This window comes from Euprymna scolopes, chromosome 4 (assembly GCF_053919585.1).
Source record: "Euprymna scolopes isolate OS-2025 chromosome 4, ASM5391958v1, whole genome shotgun sequence".
Taxonomy (NCBI): Eukaryota; Metazoa; Mollusca; class Cephalopoda; order Sepiida; family Sepiolidae; genus Euprymna; species Euprymna scolopes.
Window position 1 is genome coordinate 7,504,161 of NC_136485.1, and position 24,000 is coordinate 7,528,160.

The 24,000-nt window shown below is 37.9% G+C and overlaps 2 protein-coding genes and 1 pseudogene across 3 annotated transcripts in view; 1 reads left to right on the plus strand and 2 right to left on the minus strand.

Annotated features, from left to right (window-relative positions):
• LOC145272817 (uncharacterized) overlaps positions 1-22,048 on the minus strand; it is a 731,987-nt gene extending 709,939 nt beyond the window's left edge. The window contains exon 1 of the mRNA XM_080127049.1: positions 20,190-22,048. The gene's annotated coding sequence lies outside the window, so the exon portion shown is untranslated. The remainder of the gene's footprint in view (positions 1-20,189) is intronic.
• LOC145266611 (membrane metallo-endopeptidase-like 1) overlaps positions 1-24,000 on the plus strand; it is a 143,988-nt gene that overhangs the window by 94,666 nt on the left and 25,322 nt on the right. For both annotated transcript variants that reach the window (XM_080122512.1, XM_080122520.1), the window contains exons 10-13: positions 5,447-5,540; positions 6,289-6,414; positions 17,109-17,207; positions 19,466-19,531. In XM_080122512.1, coding sequence (XP_079978638.1) covers positions 5,447-5,540; positions 6,289-6,414; positions 17,109-17,207; positions 19,466-19,531 — 385 coding nt within the window. The remainder of the gene's footprint in view (positions 1-5,446; positions 5,541-6,288; positions 6,415-17,108; positions 17,208-19,465; positions 19,532-24,000) is intronic.
• LOC145273484 (5S ribosomal RNA) lies at positions 19,136-19,254 on the minus strand (annotated as a pseudogene).

Consider the following 24,000-nt stretch of genomic DNA (forward strand, 5'->3'; position numbering starts at 1 on the left):
ATCTAAGCTTCAGCCTCTGTCCCATCGACGAAATGTTGCATCCCTCTGCCTGTTCTACAAGTATTTTAGTGGTGAATGCTCTGATGAACTGCAATCACTTGTGCCCCCACGACGCGAGCACCCTCGACAAACCCGACAGGCTACTAGATCCCACCCCCACACTGTAGAGGTCCCTAGATGTAAAAGATCTTTTTACTCCAATAGTTTCTTCCCCAGAACCGCAAGACTCTGGAATTCCATTCCAGGTCCCTGCTTCCCCAACAGTACTGACGTGCAGAAGTTCAAGTGTAACGTGAACCGACACCTTGCTGCCCAAATCCCTACATAGTACCCCAGTAGTTGTTGCCCCTGATAGTAGCCCCCTACACCAAAGTGGCAATTTGCCTTGTTTGGGGTGAAAATGTAAAAAAAAAAAAAAAAAAAAAAATAACAACAACAACAACAACAATAATAATAACAATAATAACAATAATAACAATAATAACAATAATAATAATAACAATAATAACAATAACAATAACAATAACAAGAATAATAATAATGATGATGACGACGACGACGACGACGACGATAATAATAATAATAATAATAATAATAATAATAATAACAATAACAATAACAATAACAATAATAATAATAATAATGATAATAATAATAATAATAATAATAATAATAATAATAATAATATTGTTAGTTTTCTGTGGATGTTCAGCGTAAATGAAAACGCCATGATAGTATTGTAGCTCTTTTGTTAAAACTACAAAAGTATTTATTTAAGCTAGCTGGGACGGTCGGCATACCCCGGTCGTAAAATACGCCTAAATATATTTTAATGCATGCAGATTTCATATATATAACTATAGAGTCAATTTCTATCGATTTGTAGATATCATAAAGTTGTGATTTCAAAAATAAAAAATATATCCATATGACTTGGGTGCATCAGCTTGAATCGAAAGCGAAACCAAAACTTATGGAAAATTTCTTGGGAAAATTATTTATAAAAAATTAACTGACTTGAGTGCCATCAGCTATAATCGAAACCGAAACCAAAACTTAAAAATTATTTATTACAAGAAATGGAAGGTCATAACAATTAAATGACAGTCACTCGGAAGAAAAAAGATATAAACGTGACACACACGCTATCGTATAAATATATAGATACTACTACTACTACTACTACTACTACTACTACTACTACTACTACTACTACTAAATAATTCGAAGCCAAATATGTAAAAAAACCAAAAAACAAATAAAAACAAACACAAAAAACGGTGGAATTAAAAACTGTAATTGAGCAAAAAGTAGCAAGACTAGAAAGATAAAGATCTAAAATAAAGATACCAACAAAGCAAGGAAGACAAAGAAAAATGCAAATTCAAATTTGAACACGTAATCAATAGTAACGGCGGAAGAGCAAACACAGAATAATAATCGAAATTAACAGAAACAAGAGGAAATATGTGAGAAAAGTTACAAAAGCACAATAGACTGAAAAACATGTAAAAAAGCGTCGTAAAATTGAAACAGATAGATAAACCAAAATTAATAAAAAAACACTCAATACAACTTTAGCAAAAATAACGTACGTGAAGCCGCGACGGAATACAAACATTTTTGTTTAAGTAGATCACAACCCTGCATGAAAAACTGAACTCAAAACCTAAGAAGAGGTATACACAAAACGTACATATCAGTAGATGACTAAAAAAAGAAACACCATTGATACGAAAAAAAGCAACTGCAGACCGATAACCTGCTTACCGACAAAGAGAAAAACTTTAACGCCACAGCTGAATGAAAACCATTGTCTTAATAATTGTGGACTAGAACGGAGTACCGTAAAACGACAAGATAAATAGATAATGTCTGACGTAAAAAACAGAAAGAAAAAAACTATAGAATGGATCGACCACAACAAAACCACACTCTTTCAAACATGTATAATTTTATGCTTAAGGATCTATGTTAAGTTTGTCATTGGTGAAAATGTTGCACAATATTCCACTCCAGGAATTTGTGAGAAACCTTTCGCTACAAATCTTGCTTTAAAAGTTTCACTGCCAGAAGCTGTGATTTTTTTGGAAAAAAACCCAGCGTGAAGAATTTATATTTTTATCTATTGGTTTTCCCACTATTTCGTATGTGTTATTTTCAGATAAAGCTTTCAATTCGGATACCATAGCTGGTTCCCATTCTTGATGATTTTGTGAATTAATCGCCTCATTATAACTTTCCGGTTTGCTGTTCAACGAATAACAGTAATCAACGGTGTAATCTTGTATCTTTTCAATTTGTAAGAAGTCTGGCTTTTTCGCTCCCTTATTGGGTATCGACGTGTCTGGTTACTGTTTTCGTCAGAAGTACTGTAATTGTCGTCGTTATTAATATTTTCATTGTGATCGATTAAGATGCTAGGCAATATTTCACGTTTTTCATTCACTGGATCGCCATTTTTTTAATTTAATGTATCATTGAATTTTACACATCTAACCCTTTTTATGGCATTTTGAGCTGAAAAGTAGATTAAGTATGCCGGACTATTTTTATACGAAAGTACCTTTTTCGCTTTTAGTATTTAGTTTACTGGTGTTTTCTATAAATGCAAAATTTAATTACCAGCTTATGAAATAAAGAAATGGAAACATTGATATAGCTACATGACAACATTTTACTGAGATAACGAATGTGGAGAGGCATTTTTTTAAGGGAACATCTCTGTCACCACTATGTTTTATCTTAATCATAATACCATTCATCAACAGGTGCAATGGCGGATACAAATGTATAAAAACGAAAGAAACAATAAACCATCTGATCATCTATAGGTTGAAACTATTTGCAAAAATAAAAGAAATCAAAATTTAATAAAAGCAAAAAAATTTTGAACCAGAACATAAAAGTTGAAATGTATACACTACTAGTGATGAAAAAGGAAAAAAATTTTGAACCAGAACATAAAAGTTGAAATGTATACACTACTAGTGATGAAAAAGGAAAAAAATTTTGAACCAGAACATAAAAGTTGAAATGTATACACTACAAGTGATGAAAAAGGAAAAAAATTTTGAACCAGAACATAAAAGTTGAAATGTATACACTACTAGTGATGAAAAAGGAAAAAAATTTTGAACCAGAACATAAAAGTTGAAATGTATACACTACTAGTGATGAAAAAGGAAAAAAAATTTGAACCAGAACATAAAAGTTGAAATGTATACACTACTAGTGATGAAAAAGGAAAAAAAATTTGAACCAGAACATAAAAGTTGAAATGTATACACTACTAGTGATGAAAAAGGAAAAAAATTTTGAACCAGAACATAAAAGTTGAAATGTATACACTACTAGTGATGAAAAAGGAAAAAAATTTTGAACCAGAACATAAAAGTTGAAATGTATACACTACTAGTGATGAAAAAGGAAAAAAATTTTGAACCAGAACATAAAAGTTGAAATGTATACACTACTAGTGATGAAAAAGGAAAAGAATTTTGAACCAGAACATAAAAGTTGAAATGTATACACTACTAGTGATGAAAAAGGAAAAAAATTTTGAACCAAAACATAAAAGTTGAAATGTATACACTACTAGTGATGAAAAAGGAAAAAAATTTTGAACCAGAACATAAAAGTTGAAATGTATACACTACTAGTGATGAAAAAGGAAAAAAATTTTGAACCAGAACATAAAAGTTGAAATGTATACACTACTAGTGATGAAAAAGGAAAAAAATTTTGAACCAGAACATAAAAGTTGAAATGTATACACTACTAGTTATGAAAAAGGAAAAAGATTTTGAACCAGAACATAAAAGTTGAAATGTATACACTACTAGTGATGAAAAAGGAAAAAAATTTTGAACCAGAACATAAAAGTTGAAATGTATACACTACTAGTGATGAAAAAGGAAAAAAATTTTGAACCAGAACATAAAAGTTGAAATGTATACACTACTAGTGATGAAAAAGGAAAAGAATTTTGAACCAGAACATAAAAGTTGAAATGTATACACTACTAGTGATGAAAAAGGAAAAAAATTTTGAACCAGAACATAAAAGTTGAAATGTATACACTACTAGTGATGAAAAAGGAAAAAAATTTTGAACCAGAACATAAAAGTTGAAATGTATACACTACTAGTGATGAAAAAGGAAAAAAATTTTGAACCAGAACATAAAAGTTGAAATGTATACACTACTAGTGATGAAAAAGGAAAAAAATTTTGAACCAGAACATAAAAGTTGAAATGTATACACTACTAGTGATGAAAAAGTCTCGAAAGCAGAACGCATAAAACTGTTCAATCGAGAGGCGACCAGTTCTAGAAAAAGATGCGATTAAATCAACAGAATTAAAGTAAGGAATTTAAAGAAAATACAAGAGGAGAATAATAAAACTCTAAGAAACCTAATTATATAATAAAAATACAATAAAAAATAATTACCGGTACAGTGTCTATAGTTGGATATTTTGAACGTTTCATATACTGGACAAAAGAAGAACTCATACACCTTAATAAAATAACTATGAACCTAATGATCATGCACAACGCACTGCACTCAAGCATGATACTGATACCAACATCAAAATTAACAATACAAATAGTAATGAAACTGTTGTAAAAGGGAGATAAAATATGGGGTCGCACGAAGATGACATATGAACAGAGAAACAGAATCTATACTGACAGCTGCACAAACTAACGTGATCGGAACGAATTATATCAAAGATAGAAAAACTTAAGAAAACAGTAAAATGTTTTTGCATATAGTGAAAAATAGAAAATGGTTGCTAAATAAATTTAGTTTAAACAAAAAGTTGGTTCCAAGGTGTTTGTAAAAGGACAAATGTTCGCTCAAGAGTATAATTGTCTGCAATACACTAATCTGTGTATTGGTTCAGAGCAGCATTAAAAAAAAAAATACAAAGAAATGCTTTGCAGGTACAAGTACCATATGATTCTTTCGGTGTCCATTGTGGTTCTGCTGTTGGTACGTATTTGAAAGTTCTTATCGTGATCTGACCTCATAGCTCCTTCTTGCGACTAACTTTTCAACCAATTAAAGATTATTTATATATTTTTTTATAGTTTAAGGGAAAGGATTCTTATTTTATTTATAGAATTAACAAAGGGGATTATGACAATTTGGAACTTCTTCAACTCCGCAACAGCTTCGTCACATGGCGCATTTCATTTGCAGACGCAACAGTAAGAGGTAAAAAGAGATTAGATACACTTGGATGTTCGAAAGAAAAATTGATAACACACACACACACACACACACACACACACACACACACACACACACACACACACACACACACACATACACACACACACACACACACTTGCTACGTTATATAACGTCATAATATTAACTCCACTGAATTCCCGTGAACAATTAATGACTTATTTTTATTTTCTTTTTTCTTTAGCGACCTGATTGACTACACAGTGATACGATTTGTTTTACCGAAGTTGGACGCAATGCCGAATCAATTCTTCGAATTATACCAACGCTACAAAAAAGTGAGTTTATTCTTACAGTCAAGACAAAAAAATGAATGTTAGGTCAGATATTGTCTGCAGCACTGGTATTTTGTTCTTTATTATGTAATAGATTTCGACAGAAATAAAATTAAACCAATACAACCACAGAGCCAAAGAAAGAATAACATCAACTATTTTTATAAAGTAAAAAATTATATATTTATTTATTTGCATCCTCATCTTCATAGTTATTATTTCACCACGTTTCAGCCATGGATTACTCATCTCAAAGGATTCCAATAAAAATAATATATAATAGGAAATAATTTAACATTTCTAAACATAAAACAATACCAGCTTCTTCATCTAAGATTTAAAAGTTGCTTATAAAAAATATCTCATTTTATTAAAATCCTTTATTGACGTCACTCCAGAAATATAAACGAGGCTTCAGTCTCATTTTTAACATTGATAACACTCAGTGTAAACATTTAAAACAACGCTAATAAAAATAGGGAGTAAATAGTAAATATCTTTCAATACATCGCACAAGTAACATTAATTTAAAGAAGAACAGAGGTTTTATTTGGTTCAAAAACTGTATAATACTAAACACTTAAAAGGAATTAGTTAAAGCTTTATAAAGTATGTATGGTGATTCGATGTGAAATAAACACATTTATACCAGAATTTATGAAACTTTTTTCATATATAAAATCTAATTTCAAAGATGTTTTTCTCTTTGATAATTTCTTTTTTATTCTCTTTCTCTTTATTTTTGTTGTAGATCATTTCAGGCATTGAAATCGAAGACCGTCACTTGAGCTGCGTCATATTCGCAGGTAACATGATGCCTGGACTCGTTGGTAAAATCTATTCAGACCGATATTTTTCTGAAGCCGTAAAATACAGGGTAATGCTATTCTTTATTAAATATATAAAAGTAATAGTAGGGAGATTCGACGTTGTCCGGGATTGAATGAGGATTAACAAGTGATCCACCCTCTTATACTTTTATTGGCATCAAAATCAGCGGATTTTAAAAAATCAAATCGACTGATTTTCTGCTCTTGTTACAGCCCCCCCCCAGTGTATCAGAAGAAAGCGTCACATGCCTTCACACAATGGCTTAGTCCACAATATATAGTAGCTTATATAGTACTATTGATTTTGTAAAATTATTTGTAAATAATGGTTTCACTTAAAGTTTTAAAATGCAAAAGTCAAGTATCATTATTCAATTGTGTACTAAACGGAAACATTCATTTCGAACGCTCACTTGTCTTATAAAAAATTCGACAGTTGATTTTATAGGCCAGACCTTTTTTCTTGCGTGGTGATAAAACTTTTCAAATGAACTTGTGATGTTAGGTTGTATAAAAGTGTCAACTTTGGTCGAAATCGGACTGTTCTTTCTTTAATCGGATTTTTCGATGATCAATTTTCGATCCCTACCGATGTATTCCGATACAAAACCTACGTAAGAACACCTCAAGTCGCATCAAGTACCTTACTGTGAAATAAAAAAAAAAAGTCGGACCAGTCGTTTCCAATTCCTTAGGAAACAAACTCACTCACACATGCACACAGACAAAGTTTCTTTTATATTATAATAGAGATATGTCGGATGTCGGTGTTTGCCATCCGAACATTTGAATTTAAGAACTTTTCTTTTTGCGTTTGGCTCCTGTGGCCCAAAGAATATAACCCTGGTTTATCATAATTGTTTCAAAAGCGAGATAACTCTCTACAACCAGACAACATTATGAACATATATATATATATATATATATATATATATATATATATATATATATATATATATATATATATATATATATATATATAATTTAAAGGAGATTAGAACAATAGTCTAAAGAGCTGAGTGTATTTTAATGTAACAGTGAAATTACTAGTTTAATTAAAATACAGGAAATAGAAAGTGCTCGTTGTAATTTAGATATATAATAAGCTCGATAGTTAAATGTCCTAGAGCTAATTCAATATATAGTAATGTGATTGATAATTTAATATATATATATATATGTATGTTCATAATGTTATATATATACATATATATATGTGTGTGTGTGTATATATATATATGTGTGTGTGTGTGTGTGTGTGTGTGTGTGTGTGTGTGGAAATATATATGTGTGAATTCGGACACTATCGAAGATCAGTGGGCACACCTCAGAGACTCCACCTACTCCATCGCTCTCGAAATCATTGGACCCAAGCAAAAGAAGCACCAGGACTGGTTTGATGAAAATGACTCTGAGATTCAGCCCCTCCTGGAGGAGAAACGCCAACTTCTCCGTGCACATCAGAGTGACCCCAAGTGTTTTGCAAAGAAAGCTGCCTTCATCAACATCCGCAGCAAGGTGCAGGCCAGACTCCGCTCCATGCAGGATGCCTGGCTCAGCGCCAAAGCAGATGAGATCCAGGAGCATGTCGATAGCCAGGATATGAGGAAGTTTTACGATGCGCTGAGGGCTGTCTACGGTCCCCAGTTCTCTAGCTCCTCCCCCCTGCTTAGCTCCGATGGAACAGCTGTCTTGAATGACAAAAAGCAGATCCTTGATAGATGGGCGGAGCACTTTAACAGTGTGCTAAACCGACCATCTTCTATCAACGATGAAGCCATCGATCGACTACGCCAGGAGCCTATCAACGAGGAGCTCGACATCCCACCCTCGTCAGAGGAAGTAAGCAAAGCCATCAAGCAACTTTCCTCTAGGAAGGCCCCCGACCCCGACTCAATTCCAGTAGAAGTATACAAAGCTGGTGGACCTACACTGCTTTTAAGACTAAAAGAACTCTTTCAATCCATGTGGGAGAGTGAAGAATTACCCCAAGATTTTCGTGATGCTACTATCGTTCACATTTACAAACGCAAGGGAAATCGTCAGTCATGTGACAACCACCGCGGGATATCCCTTCTTTCCATCGCCGGGAAAATCCTGGCCCGCGTCCTTCTCAACCGCCTGCTGGTGCACCTTGAAGATGGTCTTCTTCCCGAGAGCCAGTGTGGCTTTCGAGCGGGCCGCGCGACGACTGATATGATCTTTGCTGCACGCCAACTGCAGGAGAAGTGTGTCGAGCAGCACCGGGGCCTCTACACCACGTTCGTCGACCTGACCAAGGCCTTCGACACTGTTTGCCGAAATGGCCTCTGGCGGATCATGAAAAAATTTGGTTGTCCAGACAGGTTCATCGCCATTGTCAGGCAGTTCCATGAGGGCATGACCGCTCGTGTCCTGGATGACGGCGACCCCTCAGAACCCTTCCCTGTGACCAACGGGGTCAAGCAGGGCTGTGTCTTAGCCCCGACGCTCTTCAGCATGGTTTTCTCTGCCATGCTCCAGGACGCTTTCAAAGACAGTCACTCTGGCATTGTCATCAAGTACAGATGTGACGGGGAATTGTTTAACATCAGGCGAATGCAGGCAGTCACAAAGTGAGGGAAACCATCATCAGAGACCTTCTCTTTGCCGATGACTGTGCCCTTAATGCCCCAAATGAGATAGAGATGTAACGTCAAATGGACGGATTTTCCACCAGTTGTGACAACTTTGGTCTCACCATCAGTACAAAGAAGACAGAAGTTATGTACCAACCCACCCCAGGAGATGCATACCATGAACCCGGCATCACTGTCAAAGGACAGAAGATCCATGCTGTGGAGCAATTCACCTACCTTGGCAGCACCCTCTCCCGCACCGCCATTGACATTGAGGTTAACCATAGGATCTCCACAGCGAGCAGTGCATTTGGAAGACTTAGAGACAATGTGTGGAAGAGGAGAGGCATTACACTCGCAACCAAATTGAAAGTATACCGAGCGGTCGTCCTGACAACCCTACTCTACGCCTGCGAAACTTGGACGCCATATAAAAGACATGAAAAACAGTTGAATGGCTTCCACCTCAGATGCCTCCGTAATCTTCTCAACATCCGCTGGCAAGACAGAATTCCTGACACAGAAGTCTTGAAGCGCGCGGGGCTCCATACCATCACCACCATAATCCGCAAAACCCAGCTCCGGTGGGCAGGCCATGTGTATCGCATGCACGACAGCCGAATCCCCAAACAACTTTTCTATGGGGAACTCAGCCAGGGAAAGCGGAATGCAGGGGGCCAAAAGAAACGATATAAAGACTGTCTGAGAACGTCCCTAAAAGACTTTGACATCAGCCCCCAGTCTTGGGAGAGTCGCGCTGCTAAACGTTCGGCCTGGCGTTGCGTCATCAGCCTAGGAGCCGACAGGGCAGAGAATCAACGCATGACACACGACCAGCAGAAGCGCAAGAGGAGGAAGGAGAGAGCTGCCGGTTCACAGCCTGCCTGACTTAGTAGCTTGTCGGGTTTGTCGGGGGTAGTTACGTCGGGGAGGTACAAGTGTTTGCAGTTCGTCAGAGCATTCACCATTAAAGTATTTGTAGAACAGGCAGAGGGATGCAACATCTCGTCGATGGGACAGAGGTTGAAGCCCAGATGACAGTTCAGGACCTATCAGGTTTGCGACTCTTTTTTGAACCCTGTCCAGGAGCGAGAGACAAGCAGCAGATGCACCAGCCCAGATGTGACAACAGTACTCCATACATGGGCGAATGGTTGCCTTATAGAGGTATAGGATACTGGCAGGCGTAAGTAGTTTTCTAGCACGGTAGAGGGAGCCAACCTTCCTTGCAGCAGCCTTGGCAATGCTCTCAATGTATCTATTCCAGTTCATATTCCCTGTAAACGTTAGGCCGAGGAGTTTAAAAGAAGTACTTTCAGGCAATGTGTTCTTGGCCATTGCTATTGGTGGTAGAGAAGGTTTCTTGTAGTTATTGAAGGAAACAAGCTTAGTCTTAGCAGCATTGAATGAGACCAACCATTTTTGTCCCCATTCCACTACGGATTGGAGGTCATCCTCTAGTGTTTCTGCCATTTTCTTGGATATGTGTTCATTTGTTTTCCCCTCATATCTGTTATAGAGAGTGGTGTCATCGGCAAATATACCCATCTCCGAAACAATATTATCAGGGAGGTCGTTTATGAATATCAGGAACAATAGAGGTCCAAGGATAGACCCCTGAGGCACTCCCGCATTTATGTCATATTGTTTGGATGTACGTCCGTCGAGGACAACTTTGATTTTTCTATTACTTAAGAAGGATTTAATTACGTTATGAATTCTTCCAGTGATTCCATATGATCTAATTTTCCTTAGAAGACCATCGTGCCATACCCTGTCAAAAGCCTTAGATATATCAAGGGCCACCGCTCTACCCTCCCCTGTTTTATCCAATGAACGGTATATACGTTCAGAAACTACAGTTAAGATATCTGCTGTTGAACGGGCTTGCCTGAATCCATATTGTTTGTCAGTCAAGAGTTTAGCAGCTGTTAGGTGCTGGACTAGGGCTTTATTAACTAAGGACTCAAATATTTTGGCGAAAAGCGGGAGGAGGCTAATGGGGCGATAATTTAGTGGGTCAGTTCTTTCACCAGAATTCTTGAAGACTGGTACCACAGATGCGGTTTTCCAGCAGTCGGGAAAACAAGATTCGTTAAGGCATTTATTGTAAAGTTTGGACAGAACTGGAGCAACCTCGGCAGAGCATTTTTTTAATAGCACAGCCGGGATGAGATCTGGTCCACATGCTTTAGAGGTGTCTAGGTTTTTTATAATAGCATGTACCTGAGAAGGGGTGATTTTCAAGTCGTCAAGTGTGGCGTCTGTTCGCAGAGGAAAATCAGGGAGTGAGTGGTGTACCGAGTTCAGTGTGGAGTTTGAGGCAAACCGACTGGCAAGCAGATTAGCCTTGTCAGTTGCCGTGCAAGCAACCTCATGATTGTTTGTTAGTGGGGGAATAATTGACTGTCCATTATTAACTACGCTGTTGTAGATTTTCCAAAAATCCCGGGTTCCTAATTTCTGTGCTTCGATGCGCTTTCTGGTGGTTTCAGAGTAATCTGACTTAGCTGTGTCTATCACTCTCTTACAATTATTTCTAGCTTCTATAAACTTCTGTTTATTTGAGCTGGACTTATGTCGGTTGAATCTGCGGAACGCATGCTGCCTTTGACAAATGGCAGCTGCACAAGCAGAAGTAAACCATTGGGGGGAGTGGGGCTTGCTATAGTATTTCCGTGCGGGAACATGTGCTTCAATAGCAGTTTTGAACCATTCAGTTGTCTCATTTGCACACTGTTCCGCTGGAAGAGTAAAGATATTTTGCCATGGGGCATCTCTGATGAGCTCCCTGATGGCTTCCCAATCAGCCTTTTTGTAATACCTCGTTGTTTTGAGTAGTGGGTCTTCAGTTTTAGGGCGAGAATTTAGGCTGATTTCTACCATTATCACAGCGTGATCAGCATTCCCGAGTGGGCTATGGGCATTTGTTGTACAGTCATTGGGAACTGTTGTCAGAAAGAGATCTAGAAGTGAGGCATGTTGATCGTGCTGGTCTGGGAAACGTGTCGGAAATGTAACCATCTGAGATAGGGAATGAGATATAGAGAAGCTATATGTGGCGCTACCAGCTACGTCTGTGTGATTTGAGAATCCTAGCCAGTTACTGTGGTGGACATTGAAGTCACCAAATACATGTATTTGTGCGCTAGTATCGAGGGAGAGTGCTATATCTATGCTGTCTGAGACTTTGTTTATTAGGGTACAGTCTTGGTTTGAGGGAGAGCGGTAGAGAAAATATAAGTAGCTAATATTGTGTTGCATATTTAGTCTGAAGCACATAAAGGCCTGGCCCTCTGATTCTAGTTTTATTTCTCTAGTTAGGGGGAGGGTGTTTCGAATATAGACTCCAAGTCCATGCATATGTCTGTCCGAGTCCTTACGGTAGAGTGGGAGATAACCAGGCATGTTAAAGTGGTTAGAGGGTATGGAGGAGTGAAGGTTAGTTTCACTTAATGCTAAGATATCCGGGGTGTTTACAAGGAGAAATGACTCAACATCATCTAAGTTAGTTCTAAGCCCGCGGATATTAGTAAATGCAAGCCTCAAGGGAGGAGGCAGGTTGGTTTTCTTTGAGTTTGGTCCTGGTTTAAACGTAACTTTTGCTTGAGCTGTCATTTCATTTTATTTTATTTAAAAGTTTCAGTTAGGGTGGATGAGTGAGGGGGTGCTGGACAAGTAGTTGTGCAGAATACCAGACATGCAATACAAGTAGACCATCAGCTGTCCTATATATATATATATATATATATATATATATATATATATATATATATGGAGAGTAGACAACGCACGGAGAGCATTATGGATGCGTTATCGGCGGTTCTCGTTACTCTCGCTTCTCCTTATTTGTCCCCCAGTCCCCATTTCCAATGAGTGATTTTTCTGACAAAGCGTGACGAAAAAGCTGCTTTCCAGGTCGGCAGTACTTCGTGAACAGTAGCCTGATATGTCGGAAATCTTCTGTTTCTATGTCTATCCTTGTGGCCATGCCACTAGTAAGGGTACTGGAGGTAAACGTTTCATCTGGGCTGACGTTATCCGCCTGATAGTCAGGGACTAGAACCTTTAATTAACGGCTAAGGAGGCTGTCCTATCATCAGGGGCAAAATACTGGGGTTGCTGTATTGCAATCTGGTGAATGGATTATGGACCATGTAGTAGTTTATGGTGGGGCCTCTCGATGCCATACTAGTGGGTAATTGTTACGGCTTTACCTTATCATGTGCTGCAAAAAAAATTCCTGTTTTTTTTTCTCCTGCTTTTCCTCTCTGTCCTGCTCTAACCAAGTATGTCGACCTGTTCCACAAATCCCAAATCCTCAACATGAAATATCCCCAGAAAAAAATCACGAATAAACTAGAACCCCATCCTCCAACGTAGGCCCCTACTACCATGTCCCCCTCTCCAACATCAGGGGTTTACGTTCCAACCTTCCAGAGGTTGAAACCCAACTACAGGAGACGAAACCAAACATATTCTTTCTAAGCGAAACTCGAATAGGGCCGACCACTTCTCTAGACGAGTTCATAATTAAAAGATACTCTAACTGAACATCGAAGTCAGACCCCCAAGATCGCCATGAGCATGGAATATGTGCCTACATTAAAGATGGCTTTCCGTGTGGTAGGGTTATCTCCAGAGAAGACCCTAATTTACCTTATATGTGCTTCCGGGTTGCACTTGCTTACACTACTGCATTTATATTTGCCCTCTATCGCCCCGATAACAGCGGAGTTACTCCCTTTAAGAGAATATCTGAGAAAATTGACCACATCATGTCTGCTCATTCTTCGGCTAACATCCACATTTGTGGTGACATCAATGTCCACAATGTGGAATGGCTGACCCACTAGAACAAGACAGATGATGAGGGGAGATTTTGTCACGAGTTCGCCATTGCCTATGACCTCACCCAGATTATTCACGAACCCACGCGTGTGCCCGATACTTCCGGTCAGTACGCTGGCCTTCTAGACCTTTTTCTCACAACTTTTTTTTTACATGGGAGTCGCCACTTATCAAGGCCCGGAGGCCACTCATGGATAAGGGTTATTGCGTGTACAGTAATCAATGAGATAGTATTGTCGTAATCATTATTATCGGAGATTTGATAGAGTGTCATACTTAAGGGGGCGGTTTGTCAGGAACTTGTTTATGTTGGATTTGAAGACGTCGAAGTTGTAGTCAGGTGGGAAATAGGCGAACGGAAGAGAGTTCCACAATCGCGCACTTCTGAGAAAGAAGCTCTGCATATGAAATCTATGTTTGGATTTAGGCACAGATAAAAAGTGGGGAAAATTATTGACAGTAGTTTCAGCCAGATGGGTGTTTCTTGTGAAAGCTTGACGAGGGGGGACGAAAGATTGGAGCTCAGACGAGCACCTGCCATGGAAATAACGACAAAACAAAGACAGGCTCGCAACGTCTCTTCTGTGGGAGAGAAGCTGCAGGGAATGGAAAAGGGCATCCCTCACTAAACCACGAAGTCTATTTTATACTCTGTCAAGACAGGATAGGCTGCTTTTAGCAGCTCCTGCCCAGATTTGGCAGCAGTACTCCATCCTTGGACGTACTTGCTTTTTATACAGATAGAGAATTGCATCAGTAGTGAGATATCTTCTGGAGCGGTAGAACGATCCCACCATTTTCCCAGCGTCCTTGGCAACAGACCTGATGTACTTGTTCCATTTCAGATCAGGAGTAAAGGTCAACCCCAGAAGCTTGTCAAAACATGGTACTTCCCCAAGACGAGAGCAATCCAGTTGATGCCAGATGGGGATCAGAGCGTTGATGATGTAAAGATAGACGCTTGGTTTTAGATGCATCAAAATTAACCAGCCACCTCTTCCCCTACTGTACCACGCGCTCGAGATCAAAGGAGAGAGCATCAGATAGAACTTTGTCATTTACGGCCTTTGATGTGTTGCCATAGATGGTCGTGTTATCAGCATAGATGTCAACGAATGGTTTATGTATGCCTTTTTGGAGATCATTGATGTAGATCAGGAAGAGAGTTGGGCCCAGGATAGACCCCTGAGGGACTCCAGCATTAATACTTTAAGGCCTCTGATTTCTGCTCATCAACCAATACTCTTATGAACATATCGGAGAGAAACGATTTAATGATCGAGTAAACATTTCCAGTTATACCGTCATTCGTTGACATATATACTGAGGACAATATATCAAAGGCCTTAAATGACAAAGTTCTATCTGATTCTCTCTCCTCTGATCTCGATCGCGTTGTACAGTGGGGGAAGAGGTTGCTGGTTACTTTTAATGCATCTAAAACCAAACTCCTATCTTTACATCATCAACGTTCTGATCCCCATCTGGCATAAATTGAAATGGATTGCTCTCGTCTAGGGGAAGCACCATGTTTTGCTGATGCAATTCTCTATCTGTATAAAAGGCAAGTACATCCAAGGATGGAGTACTGCTGTCACATCTGGGCAGGAGCTGCCAAAAACAGCCTATCCTGCCTTGACAGAGTACAAAATAGACTTCGTGGCTTTGTGGGGGGGGGTTGTCCTTTTCTCTTCCGTGCAACCTCTCTCCCACATGAAAGACGTTGCGAGCCCATCTTTGTTTTATCGTTACTTCCATGGCAAGTGCTCGTCTGAGCTCCAATCTCTAGTCCCCCTTCGCCAATCTTTCATGAAAACACCCGTCTAGCTGAAACCGCAGTCAATACTTTTCCCCACTCTTTATCTGTGCCAAAACCAAAACGTAGATTCCATCTTCTTTCTTAGAAGTGCACGCCTGTGGAACTCTGTTCCGCTTACCTGTTTCCCACCTGACTACAACTTGGATGTCTTCAAGTCCAACATAAACAAATTCCTGATGAATTGCCTCCTTAAGTAAGACACTTTATCAAATCTCAACACTAACGTACTGCATACGCTATAACATCCGGGCCTTGATAAGTTGTTACCACCTTGTAATATATATATATATATATATATATATATATATATATATATATATATATATATTTATGCGGTTGATGGGACTCCGTAGCCCTGGTAAAAGATGTACATCTAAGAGAAGGAAAGCTCTTACAAAAACCGCGCTCTCTTTAATGATGCCCACACAACTGGTCTGTCACTGTCCTCGTTTTAGGGCTGGCTAGGAAAACAAGGCTTCTTACTCACCGAAAAAGAAGGTAGACTGTGACTAAAAACCTAAGAGTTCGACATGAACCAACCGTCCCATTAAACACGCCATGTGGCACTCCGTACACCACTCGAAAGTGGATTGCATGTTGTACAAATTAATTCCACCGTAAGAAAGCCACGCACAAGTACGTTTCACAGTTTTTTCTTTTCAGTATATTTTCATTGATACACGAGAGCACAAAACCTAAAAAATATCTAAGAGTCATCACATTCGAAAATGTTTCACAGAGAAAGTAGAAGACAAACACAAGGAGGAAATAATAGATGACACACGAAAGAGGTTAAGCATACAAAGTAACTAAAGATAATTCTACGTAAATGTCACGAAAACAATGGAAATAAAATATGTCTTGTCATTAGAGAATGATAAACGATCTAATGTAAACAACTCACTATACAATAATTTTACGGTCAGTTGCGAAAGTGCCATGCTGTTTGTATAGTCGCATCTAAACTCCCACATAAACGAGATATGGCGACACAGCGTCAGTAGAGTAAAAAACAAAAAAACAGAAGACAAAAAAAAAACTATAAAACGGAGAGCCCGATTGACACGTTCTCTGGTCTCCCATAGCCCAACGAAAAGAGAGACTAATCCTCGATTCAATTTTCGCATCTAGCATGTGTGAGTTTATTTTATATTTCCAAATTGAAGAATTATGTTTTTTCCATGCTAATATAATTCAGGGGAGATAATTTGAACAAGGTCAATGAGTTATAAATAAATATATCACCACAATCGAATTTGAAAATTGCACGTCTGCAAGCACTACATAATTTTCTGCTCAGCTCCAAACGGCATAGCCATCAATACATAAAAGCAACCATTTTTTATGAGAATCAGATTTTGCTGGCCATTTTTTCTTCAGAGAAATTCGTGTATTTTCTGAGCTAAAAATGAAACTACAAACTTTACTTACGCTTTGTAAATAAAACTAACACACTTTTTATTATTTGTTTTAGAATATCCATGTTCCAAAAATGATTCATTCCACCGCATTGGAACTGATCAGGAAACTTCCTTGGATGGATAAACCAACAAAATTAAAAGGCCTAACAAAGGTAAAACATGTTTACCAATTAAATTAGAGAAACGTTTTTATTTTATAAACTCTTTCTAAATTTGTTTAAATCTTTGAAACATTAGTTATACTACGAACTACTAATCGGTTTGCAATTGTGTTATTGCTTTTTCTTTCTACTTAAAACTAAATGCTAACAAAATTATCTATTCACAATAGCTTCATTATATTTTGCACATTAAAATATGTTTTAGATAATCGAAAAACCCATTAAAGTTTCCATTAAAGTTTCCATTAAAGTTTCCATTACATCTAAATTTGCGATTCTATTTAATAGTTTTCTTTAGTTTTGCTTAAATTATTATATGATTATTATGTTTCCAAATACATCATTGTCAGGTATGTTGTAAATCTTAAATTGTTTATATCGAAAACTACGGTTAGATTTTACAAATAATAATTACATTACATATATAGATGTTATTATAAATTTCGGAATCATCAAATTATTGCTACTGACATTTTAATTTTTTAATTTTTACTTTCCTTCAACCAAACGAGGTATATTATCATCGAAACGCAAGGAACTACTGTGTTAGGGGCTACATAGGATCAAACAACCTGGGTGGGAAGTTGGGTAGCAGAATATTTATTGATATACCATTTAAATTTTTGCATGTTGGTACGATCGGGGAAACATAAAAAATAAAACAAGGAGAGAAATTTAAAAGCTAAAAGGCCAGAGCAAAGAACCTTTTAAAATATGAAGATCTTCCGGCATCTTAGGACATGCAGTAAAGAGATGGGATTTTGCTGATAGTCAAGTAGACCGGAGGTATTTATATTGAGATAGTTCAAGAACAGTAAATTAATCGGACTGCGGCTATCGACAGGGCTTGAGCTTCACAGACCGTGTGTTATGGAACTATTGTGATCCATGGATTGTATCTTTGATGTGTCCGTGTCGTGGTGATGTCTATGGAAAGAATCTTATAGTCCTGTGCACAGCTTCACTAGCTTCTTGGGTGACGATAGCCATATTCCCGTTTAGACAGGTGTTGACCATTGTCTCCTGAGGCTAGTTTGTCTTCAGGTTCACAAATTCTATAGCCCATTGTCTGGCTGAACGGGTAAAACACAGTTGTAGTAAGGTGTCATTAATTCTCTGCAGCGAATTAATGATTTCAAATTCGGGAAAAGGAACATCGTTGTTTGAAATTGAATAATTGCCAAAAAAGTGAACAAAGCATATTATATAAACAATTGTAATTATTTATTTTTACATTAAAAAAAAAACAACATAAAATCGAATCGTTAAGCAGAAACATCTACACTCTTTCATGAATGACTACTGCTTTTCCCTCGTTGCGATAAAAAGAGAGAAAAAGAAAGGGCAACGAAAAAAGGAAAAAGACTAGGAGAAAGAAATAGTTTCTCGTGGTACAGTTTTCAGCTCTTGACCTTTTGTGGTTCTGACTGATTTATCTATTGTAATAGTGGTCATCTTGAATTTATAAGATTGACCATCTGTTCATGGAAAATAGGAACTTGTCATTTTCTAATGCACATATTGATCAATTGCTGAATCTATTGTATATATTTGTTTTTTTGTGTCTTATATATTGCAAATAAACAGTTTTGCATGTAGAATCGTGTGGTATCTGAAGTAATAGATATGACGCAATTCCGCTGTAGCCGCTCTAAGTGGAATGAAGATAGTTGTTAAAGTTTAAAAACTAACCATTGCCCCATTAATATGCACATTTTTATTCTAATTAAAGGAGATTTTTGTTACATATAACACTCGGTCTTTTCAAATGGTCATTCATTTAGTACTGCAGTTAGCACCAACCCTATTCAGGGAGTATGAAATTCATAAGTGGTCCCCAGTCGCATGTATATCCCCGTTAGGGGAGATGACGACGTTAGGTTTTTGCTAGTTTTTGCAGGGAGGTGTCGACGTCTTCCTACATACAGCACCTGGTCTTCCCAAATTGGTCACCCATTTAAGTAATGACCAGGCTCAACGTTGCTTAACTTCGGTGATATGACGGGAACCGGTGTGTCAACGTAATTATGCCGTATAATATAGCCCCAAGTGGAACACATCGAAAAGTTTCTGTCTATTTTGGTTCATTAATGATTGTTTTCCCAAATAAACTTGAATATCAAGTAAAATATATTAATGGAAGATTTTGAAAAGTTCATTTATGCTAATCAATGCCAACTAATAAAAATATTTTCTTAACTAATATTTATGAATACAAATCTTAAAAGATTCTTTTATTTATATTTCAGTTGTATTCAATGCTGCAAATGATCGGAAATGATGATACGCTCAGCGGAGACCCGTTTATTAATCAGGTAAATATACATAGCTGCTTCTCCTTCGGTTTGATTCGCTGAAGGTTGGCTGTGTGAAATAGAGAATGGGAGAAAGAGAGAAAGAAAGGGAGAGAGAGCGTGAAAGAGAAAGAGAAAGCGAGAGAGAGAGAGAGAGAGAGTGTGTGTGTGTGTGTGTGAGAGAGAGAGAGAGAGAGAGAGAGAGAGAGAGAGAGAGAGAGAGAGAGAGAGAGAGAGAGAGAGAAAATGAGAGTTTAGGATGACAGTATGAATTGTCATTTATTCTTCAAAGCATATTTCCAGTAACGAGTAAAATTCAAATAAATCAAAGGCATTAGATGATCGCGTCTAGAATATTTTAGTCTATCATATTTTTTTTTCTTTTGAAAGAAGTTCTTGTTGTTGTTCTTCAATGGGAAATGAATTCGGTTTTCAGGTCAAATCTAAACAATTTATATTCGCAAAAATTCCGATAATAAGTTACAACGACGTAATTTGATGTAATCGTAAAGCGATAAAATCAAAAGGACAATCAAGCATACAAAGAGCAAAATATAGACGCGGGGAAAACACGAAATGAGAAAGTGTAAGAAGACAAACGGGTTTACGCTAAAAGAGAATTGGTAAGCAAAAACAGACACAGAAACTGTAGAATATTTCCTCCTGTATCTGAAAACACACTATGTGATATACGTATATCTGTACGTGATGTTGCCAAGCTAATCAAAAACCTTGATTCCAGTAAAGCAACTGGCCCGGACGGTATTCCAATTATAGTACTCAAAAAACTTCAACCTGAACTAGCGCCCATACTTACAAAACTATTTAAACGTTGTCTTAAGGAGAATAGTTTCCCATCTCCCTGGAAAATTTCATCTGTATGCCCTGTATTTAAGAATTCAGGTGATCGCTCATCCCCCTCTCAGTACAGGCCAATAAGTCTCCTGTGCGTCATGAGTAAGTTGCTGGAATCTGTGTTAAATACAGAAGTAATCAACCATCTCAACAAAAATAACCTTTTTAGTGACACTCAATATGGTTTCCGTTCTGCTAGATCTACAGCAGATGTGCTTACAGTTATATCTCATAGGATTAGCAAATCTCTCGACGAAGGCAACCTTTCTAGGGCAATTGCTCTTGACATATCTAAGGCCTTTGATAGGGTATGGCATAAAGGTTTACTTCATAAGATCTCTAGCTATGGTATAGCTGGAAATGTCTTCTCAATTATAAAATCATTTCTTTCTGATAGGTTCATAAAAGTAGTAGTTGAGGGGCAAAAATCAGAAGCCCACAGTATTAATGCCGGTGTCCCTCAGGGGTCCATCCTGGGCCCAACTCTTTTCCTGATCTGCATTAACGATCTTCCAAATCACATCCTTACATCATTTGTAGACATTTATGCTGACGACACTACCATTTATGGTAGCACATCTAAGACAGTAAACGACCAAGTTCTCTCCAATTCTCTCTCCTCTGATCTTGAGCATGTAGTACAATGGGGAAAGGAGTGGCTGGTTACTTTTGATGCATCTAAAACCAAGCTTCTCTCTTTACATCATCAACATTCTGATCCACATCTGGCATCAATTGAAATGAATGGCTCTCGTCTTCAGGAAGCCTCAAGTTTTGACAAGCTTCTGGGCTTGACCATTACTCCTGATCTTAAATGGAACACATACATCAAATCTGTTGCCAAGGCCGCTGGAAAAATGGTGGGATCTTTCTATCGATCCAGTAGATATCTCACTGCTGATGCTATTCTCTATCTATATAAGAGCCAGATACGTCCAAGGATGGAATACTGTTGCCACATCTGGGCAGGAGCTGCTAGAAAGGACTTGGCCTGCCTTGATAGAGTTCAAAATAGACTTCGTAGCCTCGTAGGAGATGTCCTTTTCTCTTCCTTGCAACCTCTATCTCACAGAAGAGATGTTGCGAGTTTGTCTCTGATGTATCGTTATTTTCATGGAAAGTGTTCGACTGAGCTTCAATCTATGGTCCCCCCTCGCAAAACTTTCACAAGAAACACTCGTCTAGCTGTAAACACTATCAATAATTCCCCCCACTCTTTATCTGTGCCTAAACCTAAACGTAGATTCCATGAACAAAGCTTTTTTTATTAGAACTGCACGCCTGTGGAATTGTCTTCCGTTTTCCTGCTTTCCGGCTGACTACAATATGGTTGTCTTCAAGTCTAACGTAAATAAGTTCTTGATGAGCCGTTCCATATAAGTTATCAAATTTACCAAATTTTCATTACTAATGATTACTATATTGTCCAATTTCTACTGTACACTCTTTAACCCTTATCCTTGAGTGGCCTCTTGGCCTTGATAATGAGTTGATACCTATGAAAAAAAAAGAAAAAGTCCAATGTGAACAAGTTCTAATTGAATCGTCCCCTAAGTAATCCAAGTTTCAAAATTCCCACTGTTTACTATGCTAAAATCACAATGACTAATGTATACCTATTAACCCTTATCCTCGAGTGGCCTCTGGGCCTTGATAAGTGGTGACACCCTTGTAAAAAAAAAAAAAAGAAGTCTCTCCACTAAATGTGCATGAACTGTCAACGTAATCTTATTCGGTATTTATTGCTCGGTCAATAAAACCAAACGGAAAAGTTGTACATATTTTATTTTTTTGAGTCTTGTATCAACAGTTATCAAAATAGTTTGAGCTGGAACTACGACCCATCATCAACGATAACGGATTCACAGGTACAACAGTTTACTTGAATTCAAAAGCCATTCAATAAAATCCTGCTCCAACAAGGAATTTAGAACTATTAATAGAGTTTCATATAAAAAATCCTGTAAATTTAAAATGGACGCAATAATGATGGATACTTGTTTTTATTTTTTAGAGAAAGAACGTGTAATCTGATTGGTTATCCTAATAAAACTTAGATAGATAGATAGATAGATAGATAGATAGAGATTAACCACTAAGGAGGCTATCCTATCAGCAGGTTCAAAGTACATGGAGCTGCTGTATTGCCATTTAGTGAATGGATTCTGGACCATGCAGTAGTTTCTGGTGGGGCCTCTCGATGCCATACTAGTGGGTAATTGTTATGGCTTTACCTTATGTGCTGCAAAAAAAAAAAAATTTACTGTCTTTTTCTCTCCTGCTTTCCCTCTCTGTCGACTTGTTCCACAAATCCCAAATCCTCAACATGAAAAAAAATCACAAAAAAAAAATCCTGTCTTTTCTCTCCTGCTTTCCCTCTCTGTCCTGCTCTAATCAAGTATGCTGACCTGTTCCACAAATCCCAAAATCCTCAACATGAAATATCTAACCCCCCCCCAAAAAAAACACGAATAAACCTAGAACCCCATCCTACAACGTAGACCCCTACTAACATGTCTCCTTCTCCAACATCAGGGGTCTACGTTCCAACTTTCCACAGGTTGAAACCCAATTACAGGAGACGAAACCAAACATATTCTTTCTAAGCGAAACTAGAATAGGGCCGACCATTTCCCTAGATGAGTTCATAATTAAAGGATACTCTAACTTAACATCTAAGATCGCCATGGGCATGGTATATGCGCCTACATTAAAGATGGCGTCCCATGTGGCAGGGATATCTCCAGTGAAGACCCTACTTTACCTTATATGTGCTTCAGGGTTGCACTTGCTTACACCACTGCATTTATATTTGCCCTCTATCGCCCCCACAAGAGCGGTGTTACTCTCTTTAAGAGTATATCTGAGAAAATTGACCACATCCTGTCTGCTCATCCCTCGCTAAAATTCACATTTGCGGTGACTTTAATGTCCATGACGTGGAATGGCTGACTCACTCAAATAAAACAGATGATGAGGGGAGGTTCTGTCATGATTTTATCATTGCTTATGACCTCACTCAGATTGTTCGCGAGCCCACCCGTATGCCCGATACTACCGGTCAGTACGCAAGCCTTCTAGACCTTTTTCTCTCAACTTCCCACTCCGTTGTATCAGTTAAGATAAAAATGAAATGTAATAAGTATTCAGACGTATCTCTCCCCCGTACTGTATACCTATACTCCATGGCTGACAGGGATAGTTTCCGTACATTCATATCTGATCTACCCCTGCAATCCATGTTTAAAAAGGATGTGTCCTCTATAATATCAGATCTGACCGAAAGGTTAATTGTAGGCATAGACCGATTCATAACATCCAAAAAATTCCAACAAAAACCTAACAGCCAGACATGGTTCTCCCCAGAATGTGCTGCTGCCATCGCGCACAGAAATCACTTTTTCCATAGCTACCAACGTAATAGATGCACTAGCAGTGTCAGAAATTTCGTGATTGAATAATTCCACCCGCCATCTTTCGAAGCTTATAACTCCTCGAAAAATGTCATTCAAACCCTAATTTTCTTTTTCAATTAAAGGAGCAAGGACCAATGTTTCATTAAAAAAACACAAAAACAAACAACGTGGGTTTTTTTAAAAAAGGTTTTAAACTTCGGACTTTACAGGTAAATTAAA